The 16,525-nt window shown below is 57.9% G+C and overlaps 2 protein-coding genes across 2 annotated transcripts; one reads left to right on the forward strand and one right to left on the reverse strand.

Annotated features, from left to right (window-relative positions):
• Positions 1–1,533: 1,533 nt before the first annotated feature.
• On the reverse strand, positions 1,534–10,954 carry PSMD13 (proteasome 26S subunit, non-ATPase 13). Its single transcript, XM_080619164.1, has 13 exons — positions 10,820–10,954; positions 10,175–10,253; positions 9,342–9,376; positions 9,211–9,266; positions 8,800–8,843; positions 8,475–8,561; positions 7,501–7,672; positions 6,977–7,056; positions 6,773–6,898; positions 6,245–6,307; positions 5,358–5,438; positions 2,895–3,011; positions 1,534–2,221 (listed from the first exon to the last, which is right to left on the reverse strand). Exons 1-13 carry the CDS (start codon positions 10,918–10,920, stop codon positions 2,126–2,128), a joined length of 1,137 nt encoding a protein of 378 aa, XP_080475290.1. The 5' UTR covers positions 10,921–10,954; the 3' UTR covers positions 1,534–2,125.
• A 1,110-nt stretch (positions 10,955–12,064) lies between these two features.
• On the forward strand, positions 12,065–16,353 carry SIRT3 (sirtuin 3). The gene is made up of 6 exons (XM_080620027.1): positions 12,065–12,233; positions 12,867–13,099; positions 13,247–13,347; positions 13,509–13,670; positions 13,984–14,193; positions 15,743–16,353. The coding sequence occupies exons 1-6, from the start codon at positions 12,187–12,189 to the stop codon at positions 15,761–15,763; spliced, it is 774 nt and encodes a 257-aa protein (XP_080476153.1). The 5' UTR covers positions 12,065–12,186; the 3' UTR covers positions 15,764–16,353.
• Positions 16,354–16,525: the final 172 nt, after the last annotated feature.

The raw sequence follows: 16,525 nt of genomic DNA on the forward strand, positions 1-16,525 counted from the left end.
CACCAGGAACACACAGCACTGACAAGGGAGCAAACTCTGGTTAAATCCCAGCCAGGAAACACTCACAGGCTGCAGGGACATTGCCAATGGCCCAGAGCAGGGCTGCACATCTGACGTGTCCCCTTCGTGCCCCAAACACAGCTCATTTCCCATGTTACCTGTTAGGGAAGCAGCGCTGGCTCTGGCAGCCAACACCACTCCAGTATCCTGGAAAAGCTCCGAACCAACAAGAGCCACAGCCCAAGGAGCAGCTCTTCCCCTCAGTGCTCAAACCCGCGTCCAGGCCAGGCTCCCACAGAACAGGAGGCTTCAGCTCCGATCCAGCACAAGGCTCCAGGTTCTGGCGCTCAGTAGAGCAGCAGCAGCCCCAGTGCCTGAGCTCTGCTGCACTGGTGGCATTTCCTTCGCTCCTCGCATGCAGGGAGGTGACCCCCCCCGGGGTTGGAGCTCTTTGAAGCCCTTTCCATCCATACCTATGGAATGAAGCAGAGTTGTCCCCATCGCAGGCGCCTCCTCCTCCTGCTCCCCTGAGGTCAGAGGCCCAGGAGCGGGCTGTGGAGCACAGGGTGGAGGAGGGAATGTCCCAGTGCCCAGCACAGGAGGAGGAAGCATCAGGGTTCACCCACCCCAGCAGTGGGACTGGCCCGGGCAGAGCAGAACCAGCATCGAGGGGCAGAGCTGGAGCTCAACAGCTCCAACCAGGAAGAGGTTCAGGCCAAAGAGGGGCACAGGGGGGGATGTGATGTGTGACGATGTGTGATGATGTACAATATGTGATGTGTGATGATGTGTGATGTGACGACGTGTGATGATGTGTGACGTGTCTGAAGCCTCCCTTTGCCCCTGCAGAGTGGGTCCAGCAGCAGCCACGCGCTTCCTTTTGCCCATTGCTGGCATGAAACCCCCTGAGCCCAAGCAGTGAGGCACAAAAAGCACAAGAGTAAAAGCCTCCGAGGACTTTGTAGTGACCCAGAGCTCAGACAAGCAGAGCTCCCGTGTCACAGCAGTAACCGAATGGGCACCACAAGAACTGACCATGGACACACAGGCGCAGGATTTAAACATCCACTGAGACCCCAAGGAGAATCATCCTGATTCTGAGTTTAGCGATGGGTGAACATGACTCTGTTCAACTTAAAGCCACTGTTTGCTATTGCTGCCTTACACTCAGTATTATGCATCCAAACGGGTACGCAGAGGTAGCCCCAGTTCAGACCTGTGTGTTTCCAGCTCCCATGGGCACAATCACCTTCCATCCGTGTGAAGACAGGGTCGGGCAAAACAATCCCATTACAAAAGCTTTTAGAGAGCAGTTGTTAAGAGGCAAGAGAACAAAACCTCTTCATCTCTGACCTCCTTTAGGGCTTTTCCATCAGTATGGTTTTCCCAGGCACTGGGACTACAGCTTCCCAAAGGAAGCAGAGCACAGGGTGCTACCTGCTGAGTAAGTGACACAGTAACCCCGCTGGTGGTGATGGGCTGTGCACATCCGTTGTCCTTTCCACCAGAGCAGAGGCTCAATGCAAACACAGCTACAGGGGAAAGGGAAGGCAGAGAAGTTTATTCCAGCGCCTCGCGGGAGCAGTGCTGGGAACACAAACCCCCCCAGGTGCAGGAATCTCTTCCACTGCACAGGAATCCCGGGAAACCCTCTGGTGGAGCAAACTCCCTCTGCCCAGGGAGGAGGAGGCTGGTTTCAGGCTGCCGTGGGGCAGGGGGGAAGCTGTGCCCTCCTAAGGCCAGTACCACCACCTAACACCAGGTACAACGTCAGGCACTGCTCCAGCTCCTGTAAAGGAGCTTCTGCTGCCCCTTACCCAGCAAACAGCCTCTGCTCCGGGACAGGCACCAGCACCCATCCTCCCACAGCAGTGTGATGAATGAACTCCTGTCCCGGAGCAGGATGGGACCCCCAGGGCAGTGCCACCCATGTGAGTGATCAGGGAAATCTCACTTCCAAGCACCAAAGGCTCACACTGCAAAAGGCCACTTACTCCTCCCAGCAAGCCTCCAGAGCTGCTCCCCCCTCTCCCACCCCCCAGTATAACGCAGTACAGAGTCAGTGGTGAGTGCTGCTGGCACCAGGAGCAGCAGGATTCGCTCTCCCGGGGCAGTGCAGGGTGCTCTATGTCAGGATGTCGTGGGCTTGGTGCTCCACCAGCATCTCCATGCTCCTCACATCCGTGCACCAGAACTCCAGGCGGTCTTTCATTCCTTTGATCTGCAAGGCAAGCCCCCAGGAACCTCAACCCCTCAGCCACGGCAAGCACCAGTGTCCACCTTCAAGGACAAACCCCCGAGATCCCAAACAACTGCCATGTGGCTAGAAAAGATGCTCCTGAACATCTTACACCATCGGAACAGCAATGGTTGAAGTTAAATGGAATGGCACGGAAGGGATTGTTTGCAGCCAGTGATCCATGCACTGGTGTGCTTGGGGTTTGAGGTGAAGGCCCCCTACATGGTCTCCCAAAACATTAAGAGGATGCACCTGAGATATTCAGCACCTTCATCTTTACCACCCTCATCCTCTTTCTGGCCACCCACAACCCTGACACTCCAGGACTGGTTCATGCATTAAGGCTTGAAGCACCACCCAGATGTCTGCATCCTTCTGGACAACAGTCACAGCACTTGTGTTCCATGGTGCTTTGTGCGGCTTTCACAAGTGTCACTGTTTGCCTCCTGCTTAGTGCAACACACACGATGCACCACATATGCAGGGTAAGGGCTAAAGGAGTGATGGAAAAAAGAATGGGGAAAAGCTGATCCACTTCCTCCTGCCTTGAGCATCCTCAAGAGCACCAAGGAGATCAGTTCCCAAGCACTGACCCCTCCCAGCTCTCCCAGTCACCTCACCCAACACACATCAGTTGTGCCTTCGTGTCCAGTACCTGTTGCAAGTCCAGCACACGCGGCTGCACCCACGTCATGTGCACCCTCTTGTCCACTTCATCGATGCTGCCCTTCACCAAGCCCACCGAGAGCGCCTTCATCACCAGCAGCTCCACCTGAAACCAGCACAGAGAATGCCAGGAAACAACTGGGAACCACCTATTCCCCACAGGAGCAACTCCCTGAACTCGCTCTGCCTTTGGAGGTGTTCATCAGGCACAGCAAAGCCAAGAGCTGCTGCAGCCGCTCACACCCCTCCTCCTGCAGGTCAGGATCCTGCCTGGAGGCTCAGCTGTAACTACACAGCAGGCTCCTTTTCCCTCTGAGCAGTTTCACTTCCTTTCCTCTGAAATCCAGGAAGAATGAGGGAATTGGGAACAGCCAACGTGGATTTGCCAGGGGTGGGATGTGCCTGACCAACGTGATGGCCTTCTAAAGTTAAACAGCTTGCTCAGTGGTCAGTGCTGAAGGTGCCCTGTGCCTTTCCTTTAGCAAGACCTTCTACCACATCCTTGCCAATGACGTGGTGAGCGTCGGAGCAGACAGGAGGAGCACAAGAGCAGCAGAAAACCTCCTGACCTACCCAGCTCCAATTGTGGTTGAGGCCTGAAGCCGAGCGGGCAGCTGGCCATGAGCAGAGCTCCATTGGGAGCAACACCAGCTCTGATACAACCGGGTGAATGTGCTGGAAATGAGAGCTACTGAGAGGAGAATTTAGATGAGGGAATTGAGTGTACTATCAGCAAGTTTGCTGATGACACTAAGCTGGGAGGAGTGGCTGACACGCCAGAAGGCTGTGCTGCCATCCAGCGAGACCTGGACAGGCTGGAGAGTTGGGCAGGGAGAAACTTGATGAAATATAACAAGGGAAAGTGTAGAGTCCTGCATCTGGGCAGGAACAACCCCAGGTTCCAATATAGGTTGGGGAACGACCTGTTAGAGAGCTGTGTAGGGGAGAGGGACCTGGGGGTCCTAGTGGACAGCAGGATGACCATGAGCCAACACTGTGCCCTTGTGGCCAGGAAGGCCAATGGCATCCTGGGGTGTATTAGAAGGGGGGTGGTCAGTAGGTCGAGAGAGGTCCTCCTTCCCCTCTACTCTGCCCTGGTGAGACCGCATCTGGAATATTGTGTCCAGTTCTGGGCCCCTCAGTTCAAGAAGGACAGGGACCTGCTGGAGAGAGTCCAGCGCAGGGCAACTAAGATGATTAAGGGAGTGGAGCATCTCCCTTATGAGGAAAGGCTGAGGGAGCTGGGTCTCTATAGTTTGGAGAAGAGGAGACTGAGGGGTGACCTTATTAGTGTGTATAAATATATAAAGGGGGAGTGTCACGAGGATGGAGCCAGGCTCTTCTCAGTGGCAAACAATGATAGGACAAGGGGTAATGGGTACAAACTGGAACACAAGAGGTTCCACTTAAACTTGAGAAGAAACTTCTCAGTGAGGGTGACGGAACACTGGAACAGGCTGCCCAGGGGGGTTGTGGAGTCTCCTTCTCTGGAGACATTCAAAACCCACCTGGACACATTCCTGTGTAACCTTATCTAGGTGTTCCTGCTCTGGCAGGGGGATTGGACTAGATGATCTTTTGAGGTCCCTTCCAATCTCTAACATCCTGTGATACTGTGAGAAACCTCAACAGATTGCACTAACATGAAGCACAGCGAGGATGAGCAGAGTCCTGCAACAACCCCAAGCAGCAGCACAGAGGGAGCTACACGTGGTATACTCCAAATATACTCAAAGTGGCCTCTGAGGGGAAGGAGCAGAGCCTGCGGGTCAGCAGGAGCCACAAAGGGGAACCGTGTCCCGGTGACTCCACTCAGCACTTGCAGAGCAAAGCTGCATCACTGCATCAGTTCTGCATCACCCCTTCCAGTGCAAGGGGACACTGCAGGACTGGGGAGAGCCCAGCCAAGGGCCACCAAGGCCCTGACACTGTGAAGAAACATTTGTTCAGCCTGGGTAAGAGGTTGCTTGGGGGAACCTCACCACGGTTTTCTAGCCCCCAGTAACACGGAAGAGAGGAGGAACTGTTCTCACAGGGCCGCCCAGTAAAGGACAGAGGGCACAGCAGGATCTGCTTCAGCTCAGATCCCACCTGGGTAACAGCAGGGAACTCTTCACCATGACAAAAATTAAACATGGGTGACATTTCCCCTTGCTGGAAACACTCAAAGCAGGCAGGGCCCTGCACAGCCTAACCCAGAGGCCTCTTCCAGAGCAGGTGGGAAGAGATGACCTCCAGAGCTCTCCTGCAGCTGAACACCAGCACTGAGGATCCTCAGAAATGCATTAACCAAGAACCAGGAGCACCAAAGCAGCCAATCCCTTCTTAAAGGGTTCTCCAAACGCACAAGAGCAGGGAGAACATTTCAAACTGGAGTTCGCCTATGGAGCAGCTCCATCCAGGCACCTGAGAGCTCCACAAGTGCCACGCTGGTGTCTGCAGCTGAGCTCACCTCGTTCACAGTGACTTTGGCACTCCTGGCAATCTCCTCGAAGGTGAGCTGCCTGTGGTTGGCTGGACGCGTGAAGGTCATCTGCAGGCAAGCAAACAGAGAACAAGTGAGTCCCCAGCCCCGTGCTGCCCTGCTCTGCTTGCCCCAGCTCCTGCACTTCTCCCCTTTAACCAGGATGCTCCAAGGGCAAACACACTGATGTGAGCAGAGAGGAGGAGCACCGCTGCCTCCTGCACACCCACCCTGCTGGGGCAACCACCCAGCACAGACACACAGAGCACATCAGCCAGGGCCAAAACACCTCAGCACGATCAGATCCCTGAGGCAACACAGGACCTTTGGGTTTACAGTAACACACCAGAAGTGGAATGTGCACACACATTAACATACACACATATTGATACATGGGGGTATACAAACACATACGATGCTTCAGATAACTCAATATTGAGCTTTGGAAGATCCAGGGCCAGGGAGGCAAAGTGACAGGAAAGAAAGAGTCTGAAACTGTTTGGGAACGAAGATTTTCAGTGTGGTTTAGAAACCTTTGTTTCGGGAACACTCTCAGAGTTGTCCCTTCAGGTACCATCCTCAAGGCACAAAGCTTGCTCCTTCCTTCCCCACCTCCACACCCTGCCTGAAGGAGCTCACCCCCCCCGGGACTCCCAATAAGCAGTGCACACAGCAGCAGCCTTTCCCCAGCACCACTTGCCTTCTGGCACCATCTACAGGCAACCTTGGCAGCCAACTACTGAAGCCCACGAGCTCCTTGTGGCATGGGTGAAGGAGCACAGCAGGGAACAGATTGTTTCACCCACACCAAACAGCAGCTGGAGCAGCCCCCTCCCATCTCCCACATCTGTAACAGGCCCCAGCTCCCAGCTCACCTCCATTAGACATAAGAGCTGAATCTTCTGCAGCAGCAGCGCTTCGTTTGCAGCCAGATCTGGCTGGAAGGGGAGGGAATGGAACAAGTAAATTCATCATTACTTTGACACAAGTTAACCTGTGAACTACAGCTGTGTCAGTGAGGTCTGGTACAGCCAGTGCAGTTAGCACCCAACACCCCACTCCTCAAGCTTCCCAGAACACAAGGGACAGCCACTGTCTCACACTGGAAGCAGTTCAATACTGGGAGTGAGCAGCATTATGGAAATGACATCAGGGATTATCTTCCTCTGCAGGACCACACGATGGGTTTACTTTGCCCTTGGATCACAAGAGATCTCTCTTTACTTCTCTCAATCAACCAGGCAAAGAGGGAAGCCAAAACCAACCACCACATATCGAGGTGAGAGAAGCATCACTGTGCTGTGCTTGAAACTACACCAGTGACCAGAATTCTTCAGGTAAGGATCCAGTGTCCCTCTGTAAGCCCGAGCCCAGGCCTGCAGCACTGGAACAGCTCCACTCACCTGCTGGCCCCACGCTGACTTCAGGGCCTGGAAGGTCTCGACGTTCCCGCTGTTGAAGGCATAGAGGGTGTCAATGAGCCACTGCCGGTCCGTGCTCCTCAGCGACTCCAGGACAGGGTGCATGAGCTGCAGCACAGGCAGGATGGTGTCAGTGGGGTAAAACCAACTCCTGAGAGCAGCTGAAGTGGTGCAGCAGCAACTCACCAGCTCCCCAAAGTTGTAAACTCCTTCTCCCAAGAGCCCGGCCAGCCCCAGGGTAAAGGCTCTCTCCTGCTGCTCTGATGCTGGGAGGAAAACACCACAAAGCAACACGTGGATGAAGTGTGGATGAAACAGCACCTAAGCCCCACCAACCCCTCCCTCAGCCTCCTCTCTGTGCCTGCATTAAGTCACTCCCAGCCTCCTCCTCCCCAGGCATGAAGCTCAGCCTGCAGCAGCCACAGCCGCAGCACAGAAGAGGCACCCTTTGAATCTATAGTGAGGATTCGGGGAACCAGAACAAACTCTTCTGCTGGGGGCACTTCCTGCCCCCCATCACCTCAGTGCAGGTTAGGAGCACAATCCTACTCAGCTGATTCTTCTTGTGGGCTCCTCTTCATAGCTAAACCCTGGCCCAAGTACAGCCAATTCAAAATACATTGAGAAAGCGCCAGTGCCTTCACTTCAACTGAAGGGATAAAGCAAAGAGTGAAAGCTGGGGCTCCTGTGCTGGGCAGAGGAGGAGTTACCCGGCAGGTCCTTGACGTCAATGCAGCCCAGGAACCGCAGAGCATCCTTGTAGTAAGAGGCGTGGTTCCCGATGGTCTGGTAGTACTTGCTGGAGAGGTCGTAGAAGCGGCTGTGAACCGAGGTCACCCCGGGGAGGTTGTTCAGCATCTCCTCCACCTCCTCAATGGTCTCCTGCAGGAGGGTGAAGGCCTGGTTGTGACAGGTGAAGGTCCCCTCACCCCCCCCCACTCCCAGCCTTCTAAATCACTGTAAGGGCTACAGCAGCCTCATGTGGACCACAAGCAACAGCCACATGGTAGTAAAGAGGCAGATGAGGGCACAGCCACTACACAGCACTAAAGATAAAGCTGTGGCATTCTCCTCTTACACAGGAGTTGGGTAAAACCACAAAACAAACCCACACCTCCCAGAACATGACCCTGCAGCTGTACCTGCATGTACAGACATGCTTTACAAGTACCCACACCGACCAAACCCAACAACTCCGTGCTTGCTCTGAGCAACTTAAAGCTGCACTGCATGAAAACTCATCTCAGGTTTCAGAGACGGTTCTAAACAAAGCCAGGAGATGGAACCCCACAGGGAACAATGCACTAGTCCATGGTCAGCAGCTCACCAGCAAGCAGCAACACTGCTGAATTCATGACAGTCTCCAAGCTGCAAGCTGGAATAGGTCAAGGTGCTTGTCCTCCCTCCCCAGTGGGGCACATCAGTGCTGCAGTGACCAGCAATAAGCAAAAGCACCTCAAATGCTGCATCAGGACCTCACTGAAACCTCAGAGGTTTGGCCAGAAGCACTCTATGTGCTTTCACATGGCCTACAGGATAAAAGGCAGAAGTGCAGCTCCTCCCGGAACCCCCAGGAGCTGCAAATCTATCATCATCTCACCCAAGACCAAAGCCCAGCCACAGGCACGGCCATGCTGTGGTGTCACTGCCCCAAACCACGCAACCACTCGAGCCTCCCCCTCACCTTGGTGACCTGGAGGTCTCCAATGTTGAGCTTCAGCGCCCCAATGGCTGTTTTACACAGGATGACAGCTTCATCACTGCTCTTCACCTGCAGGGCACAGACACGTGCTCAGAGCTGCCCCCAGCCCTGCAGCCAAGGGGCCCTTCAACCCAGGCTGTGCTGCATCTGCCAACGTGCTCCTGCACGGCAACACAGAGCTGCTGTGGTATCCTCCAGCACAGCTTTAACACACACACACATCCTCCTCCCTCAGCTGCACCACAAATGCCCACATAGAAAACGATCCCTGCAAGTGAACTGCCAGAAAGAGCAGTTGCAAACATACCTTTTCCCGAGTCTTTTCCAGGAAAGTAAGGGCCACGTTGGGATCTGAAGTAGAGGAGAAAAGCAGCAATATCAGGAATTCCTACTGGAACTAAACCTCAACCTACAGATACTGGACTCCTGAAGACTGGAAGGTGTTTTCTATAGTTTACTGCCCAAAGGTGCTGCTCTCTGCAGCCCGGGCTTGCTGCTCACCAGCCTTTCCTCCAGCAAAGACAGACCCGCTACCCCATGGAGCAGCAATTATACTTTCTGAGCTGATGTCCTCCCCTTTCAATACACCAGCAGGACAACAGGCTAACGCTGAAGGTTTAGCTCTTACTATTAACTGGTTAAGGGCTGTTACTATTAACTGTAACTTCACAGACATCTGCTGTCACAAACACAGTGAGCAGGAGGTGAGGACGCTTACCTGTCATCTGCCTGACCACATGGAGAATGATCTCCACCAGGGACAAGGGGTTCACCCTGGAACACAAAGCTCACTGTCAGAGTGGTGTCAGGCAGCAGGAGGTGACTGAGGGCTCCAGCAAACAAACTCACCTGTGCTCAAACTCGCTGATGAAGTTCTCATAGAGCTGCAGGTACAAAGACACCAACAGTCAGGGCAAGGGAGTATTTCAGGTCTGCTCCAACACCCACTTCCACTGTGCTCCATTTTCTCAACAAAGCAGAGGGCATCCAATAGGGATGTGGGCTCTGTACAGACCCCAGGAACCAAAACCTGCTCATTTCAGCCAGTTCTGTCCCTGCAGCCTCCTCCTGTTTGCAGGGAGAGGTCCAGGATTCACCACATCCAGCACCTCCTGCTCTAGGCTGGCCCCTGCTGTACAACAAGCACAGGGCTAAGGCTTTCCCAGTGCTCCCTGCACCCATTCCAGAGAGGCTCTAAAGACCCTTGGCTCTTTGTCATGGAAACAACTATCTCCTGGGAAACCCAATTTCAACCCAAGCCCACAAAGTACTTGTAGCACCCAGACAAGATGTGAGTGTGCTGAGCGTGTTCTTATGGCTGTGAATGGAAGAAGCTCCCAATGGGTGGAACAACCTCTCAAATACCCTGAAGTATTCGTGGCCCCCCCAACCCATCCCCACGTGTGGCTGCAAACCCCTTGTAACAAAAAGGAAAGAAAAAGGCTCCCCCTGCAACACCCCCCAAAAAACCCCTTCGATGAATGAGACTAAAGGATCATTTAAAGCTTCTAAAACTGACACCTTCAATCCTGGCCAACCGCCACCACCCCCATGGCCTGCAGGCTCCCACCCAGAAACTGGCATTAACCCAGCTCAGCGGGCCTGGCGCAGTCGGGTTCGCCGGTCCCGCACCACCGCCGTTTCCCTTCGCTATGGCCGCATAGGAGCAGCGCAGCCCTCACCTTGATGAGTCCATCCCCTTGGGCGAAGCAGGGGTCCTGCACGAAGTCCAGGACCTGCAGAGTCAGCTGGTGCCAGAGCCTTCGGAAACAGGAACCACCCCCTGAGCTGGGGCCCTGCACCGGCTCCGCGCCCCACACCCGACATTCCCATCCCAACATCCCTGTCCCGACATTCCCATCACGACATCCATGTCCCGACATTCCCATCCCGACATTCCCGTCCCGACATCCCTGTCCCGACATTCCCATCCCGACATCCATGTCCCGACATTCCCATCCCAACATCCCTGTCCCGACATTCCTATCCCGATATCCATGTCCCGACATTCCCATCCCGACATTCCCATCCCAACATCCCTGTCCCGACATTCCCGTCCCGACATCCCTGTCCCGACATTCCCATCCCGACATTCCCGTCCCGCCGTTACCCACGCGGACAAAGCACGAACGAACCCCGCTGGCACAGACCAATCCCGAGGGCACGAACCAGGGGTAACGCGGAATCAGCCCCCGCGCTGCGCAAGCGCCCACCGGGACCGAGGGCTCCCCCCCGGGGAGCGCTCTTCAGCCCCCGAGCCCGGTGTGCCCGGGGCCGCTGGGCCCCGCGGAGGTCCCGGTGCCTCGGCAGCGCCCGGCCCCACTCACTTCTTGTTGTAAAGCTCCTCGAGGCGGTGCCACACGGCGGCCTGGCCCGGGCCCGCGCTCTGGCTCTGGCTCTGCTGCAGGAAGCCCGGCACGTCCTTCATGGCGGCACCGGCTCCGCTGCGGGCCGCGCTCCCGACCTGCACACTCACTTCCGGCCCGCGCTGGGCACGCCGGGTACCGTAGTGCTCCGCGGTGATCCCCCCCCGCACCGCGGTAACCATGGCAACGCATCACGCACCCCAAGCCCCCCCCCCACGCCCCAACAGGGCCCCCCCCGGATCCCCCGCACCGGCCGGGAGCGGGGCTCGCAGCGGGCCCGGGCCGAGGCGGGACGCGGCGGCGGCTGCGCGCTCCTACTCGGGGCACTGCGGTAGCGCGGGGCAGGGAGCGCGGCCATGGAGCGCGGGGCGCGGCGGGGGCTGCTGGCGGCCGGTGAGCGCGGGGGGGGCGGTGCGAGGGGAGCACCGGGGGGCGCTGCGGGGTCCCCCCCTCACCGGTTCTTCCCTTGCAGCCTGGCGGAGCCTGCGGGAGCGCGGCCCCGCGGGGGGGGCGGGCCCGGCCCGGCTCCCGCTCAGCGCCGCGGGCCCCGCCGCTCGCAGGTACGTGGGACCGGGGCACCGGGGGGCCGGGCCGGGCCCTTGGGGTGGGAGCGCGTGGCTGAGGAGATCCCCTCCGGTCCCGAGGTGAGGCAGGCCCCGGGGGAGCGGGGATCGACCGGGGGACAGCGGGGGCTGCAGGTGCAGCCCCGGAGCACGGTCAGTGGGGCAGCGCCTTGGCGTTAACGAGGACCCGGCGGCTCCCGCCTGCCCCTGCCCCGTCGGGCGCCGATAGGGACGGTTCAGCCCCGGTGCTGACCTGCGGCTCCTCCGGCACCGGCCATGGGGAACAGATGAAGATGCCGCCGGTAACCGGGGCAGCGCTGTCCCCAGACACAGCATCACCCTGCGGGAACCCCTTGAACTCCGTACACGGAAGGGTTCTGTACCCCCCGAGCAGCGTAAATCAACCGGGGAGCCCCAGTGCGGCTGTTCCGCAGCCCCGTGCCCACCCCTGTCCCCACACCCCGCTCACAGGGTACCGGGGATGTATTTGAGGTCCGCATAGAGCCCAATGGAGATACCGGCTCCCGGGTCTGGGTTGGGCGGACGGAAGCGCCAAGGCAGTTTCCAGCTGAGCCGCTGCCAGCCCGGGCTGTGCTTCCCCCTGTTCCCAGCAGGATCCCAGGGACAAGGCCTCTCTCCCTGTCTGCGGCTGCCAGAGCCGTCCTGGGGCTGGGCCGGTGGGGAGATGACGGAGGGAAGCAGCCGCTCACCCTGCGGGATGTGGCAGAGCTCCTGCGGAAGAAGGAATGTCACCGGGTGGTGGTGATGGCTGGAGCCGGGATCAGCACCCCCAGCGGCATCCCCGACTTCAGGTACCGCCTCCACTAATTCCCTCATCAGTGCTGGAAGAGCCAAGATCTCAGCTTGGTGCTGGTCCCTGCCCCTCTCACCCTCCAGTTTTGTTTTTCTGTGCCAGGGTGGGCACAGGAGTCCCCATTCCTGCTGCTCCTCCTTTTCCAGCCAGGCTTGGGGCCATTCCTTGGTTTGGGTTGGAAGGGACCTTAAAGCTCCTCCAGCTCCAACCCCTGCCACAGGCAGGGACCCCTTCCACTGGAGCAGCTTGCTCCAAGCCCCTGTGTCCAACCTGGCCTTGAACACTGCCAGGGATGGGGCAGCCACAGCTTCTCTGGGCACCCTGGGCCAGCGCCTCAGCACCCTCACAGGGAAGAGCTTCTGCCTAAGAGCTCATCTCAGTCTCCCCTCGGGCAGGTTAAAGCCATTCCCCTTGGCCTGTCCCTACAGGCCCTTGTCCCAAGCCCCTCTCCAGGTTTCCTGCAGCCCCTTTAGGCACTGGAGCTGCTCTCAGGTCTCCCCTTCAGGAGCCTTCTCTTGTCCAGGCTGCCCCAGCCCAGCTCTCTCAGCCTGGCCCCAGAGCAGAGCACATCCACCACTGTCACTGCCTCATCCCTTCTGCACCCTGGCTCCAGCCCCTCTCTGCTCTGCAGGTCCCCAGGGAGCGGGCTCTACAGTAACCTGGAGCAGTACAACATCCCCTACCCAGAGGCCATCTTTGAACTCGCCTATTTCTTTATCAACCCCAAGCCCTTTTTCACTCTGGCCAAGGAGCTCTACCCCGGCAACTACAGACCCAACTATGCCCACTACTTCCTGAGGCTGCTGCACGACAAGGGGCTCCTCCTGCGCCTCTACACCCAGAACATCGATGGGCTGGAGCGGGGTGAGCTCTCCCTTCCCCATTGCTCAGCAGCAGGCAGGGAAGGGATAAGGGTGGGAAGCAGAGCAGGAGGCAGGGCTGGGACGGGCCTAGTGGAGTTCCTGGTTTCACCCCGTGCTGAGCTGGTCCTTTCCCATGTGCTGTGCCCAGTTGCTGGGATCCCTCCCGACAGGCTGGTGGAAGCCCACGGCACCTTTGCCACTGCCTCTTGCACCATGTGTCGAAAGAACTTCCCAGGAGAGGACTTCAGGGTGAGTGCTCGCAGATGGGTGATGCCACACGTCAATGAGAGGAAGAGGAGGAGGAGCTTTGCAGGGCTGTGACTGCCCTCAGGCCCAGGGGCTCGTTGGAGGGGCTGGGGCTTGGGGCTGTGGTGGTGCTGGCCCTGGCTGTGGGCTCACTCTCGCTGCAGGGGGACGTGATGGCAGACAGGGTCCCTCGCTGCCCCGTCTGCACCGGGGTCATCAAACCCGACATCGTGTTCTTCGGCGAGGAGCTCCCGCAGCGCTTCCTTCTGCACTTGGCCGATTTCCCCATGGCTGACCTGCTCTTCGTCATCGGAACATCCCTGGAGGTCTGCGGCCCAGGGGGACACGAAAGGCCTGGGGGGAGCCTGGAGGAGAAGGGGTTAGAGGAGAAGGCAAGAAGCAGGGTTATGGAGGTAGAGTTTGAGGTGGCAGGAGAGAAGGGGGGTGCCTGCACCCAAGACCCTCTGGAAACCCCCTGTGCTCTGTGAAAGCAGAGCAAGAGATGAGCTTTGTGGGACCCCAGGGAAGGTCCCCGGTGACACCCACAGTGGGGATGGGTTCCACACAGGGCTCACAGCTCAGCGTGGGCTGAATTCGTGCCCTCAGTGGGTGATGCTCTCCCTGCCCCTCCGCTTGCAGGTGGAGCCCTTTGCCAGCCTGGCCGGGGCCGTGCGCGGCTCCGTTCCCCGGGTGCTCATCAACAGAGAGCTCGTGGGCCCCTTTGCCTGGCGGCAGCGCCACAACGATGTGGCCCAGCTCGGGGACGTGGTCCGCGGGGTGCAGGCGCTGGTGGAGCTGCTGGGCTGGAGCCGGGAGCTGCAGGCGCTCATCCAGAAGGAGAAAGAAAAGGTGGGAAGGGCTCAGAGCCGCATCTCCCTCCCTCAGCCTCTTCCTGCCTCAGGCTGGAGTTGTGCCGCGGGAGCAGGTTGATGGTGCAGGGGCTGCACTTGCTCCACAGACACTGCCTGGCCCGCAGCCTGCACTCACAGGGCCCCAGAGAGGTGCAGAAAGGTTAAAACCCAACAAGAGACCCCAAACCCAACCCCAGGGCTGCTTTGCAGGGAGGGTGAGCGCGTGGCCTGGTGCTTCAGTGGCACCGGAGGGGAGGATGCACCAACCTCAGGTGAAACAGAGAGAGCAGGGGAAGGGCCAGGCTCTGGGCTGGGTGGGAGCCCACTGGGGCTTCTCCAAGCTGTGACCCACTTGGATGCTGCAAAGGTTTCCATTGATTTCCTCTGGGTGTTGGCTTGTTCCCAAACGCACCAACAGAGCTCCGCAGGTGAAGGTGCAGCTCCTGAGCTGGCAGGGCCTGGTGAGAACATCCCCATCCCCTGTGTGAGGATCAGCAGGACTCAGCACCAGCGACACGGAACAGGGGTGCTCCTGAAGCAGTGCCTGGTGTGGAAGGCTCCAGCAGCCTGAGCTGCTGCTCTGAGCTGGGTTTAAGCTGCTTTCTCCCTGGCCAGGAGGCTGGGACACTGCTGATGGCAAATGAACATGAAGTTACTGAGCTAAAGCAAGGGCCGGGCATCACCTCAGTGCAGCTTCCCTCTCTCTGTGCATTCACTTCATTGCTTTGGTTCCATTTCTAGTGGGTTTTCTGGTCACTGGAGAAGTAACAGCAGTAACAAAGGGAGGCTCCAATGGTGCTGTGTGAGACTGGACAAGGTGCAGTGGTGCCAGCCAGGCCACAGGGTGCTCACTCCACCCCACAGCACATTTGTTAACTAAAGACTTTTCCCCATTGATGATTTAGGTCTCTTTTTTCCCTGTTGATCCTTTATTTCCCTGTGCCCCCATTCTTACACCGGGATCTGAGATCTTCAGGAGTAAGAAATGATACGAGAGCAAGCTCTTAAAGACCCTGAGTTCAGTGCTAGGGGTGGTTATTGCACTGCCTTAGGGCTGCTGGGAAGATCCTTTCACATCTGGCATCAAACACTTCCTAGGCTGCTTTAATTTCAGCAGCAGTTGTAGCTCCTGGGCTGGGCCAGCCTCCACTTGTGCACAGGGGCACAGCGCTGCTGCCTGCTCCCTGCAGTGAGAAGCCAGTTGTATTTAACAGATGCACCTTCCCTGTGCGACTTCTTCAACCCAGGGCAAAAGCTGGCTTCAAGATTCCAATCCAGCACTCGGGTTGTTCTTACCCGCAGCAGATGCTAGGGTTGGGATATGCAGGAAGGGTCAGGCTTTTGCTTTCCACCACAAACCATTCTGCATTGTGCGAGACCAGCCCTTGGTTTATGCTTGTGCTGCTCCAGATCCTGGAGGATGAAGTGATGCCAATGGGGTAAAGCACAAACCCCAAACTGCTCCTCACGGTGGGGTTTGGTGCTGGGAAGCGTTGCTGATGGGAGCTGGAAGGTGCCAGCCGACACTGTGGTTGCTCTGGTTTTAGCTGGATGCCAAGTTCAAATAGGAGCTGCTGGAGAGCGACGGGCGCTGCGCAGAGGAGCCGCGGTGACACCAGCACGGGCAGAGCAGGCGATCCTGGTGGAGCCATGGCAGAGGCCACCAGCCCCGCACCAGCGCCTCGGTGCCGGAGCAGAGCCCACGTGAAGGTTTTCCTACCCGAGACCGCAGAGCGGCCATCGCAGGCACCGAGCGCTGCTCCCTCCTCATCTGGCACCACTAAGAGAGACTTTCCCCTCCCGTGGCTCCGGCTGCCACCCCACCAGCCCAGCACCGCCCCAGTACACACCAGGACCTGCACGTCAGAGGAGGTGCAAGCACCCAGCTGCTGTTTGGGGCTCCCTCTTCCCGAGCCATCCAACCTCAGGGACCCTCAGAGGGTTTGGGCTCTCAGGGAGCCAGAGCTGGAAGTGCTGTGAGGGTCAGGCCTGAAGGCAGGAGAACCTGGAGCCAAGTCTTCCAGCTCCCCGCAGGGCAGAGCATCTCCCACCTCCAGCAGCTCCTCCTCAGACACTGTCCTCAGTCTGCAGGCTCACAGTGGTCATTGTGCAGATGCAGCCTCTGCTCATCAGGGACAAGCTGCCTGGGTCTGGCTGCCCTGGGGCCTGGTCACTGCGGCCACCTCAAGCTGCTGACATTTGGAATCAGTGCAATGTTAACCATTTAGTAATAAATGAGTTCCATTCTTCTGCCGCTCTCACCCGAGGGGTTTCTGTAACCTCCCATCTCCTCAGGGGCACACACTGTCCCCGACACCACCTCCTTTGCT

This window comes from Psittacula echo, assembly GCF_963264785.1.
Source record: "Psittacula echo genome assembly, chromosome: 5".
Lineage (NCBI taxonomy): Eukaryota > Metazoa > Chordata > Aves > Psittaciformes > Psittacidae > Psittacula > Psittacula echo.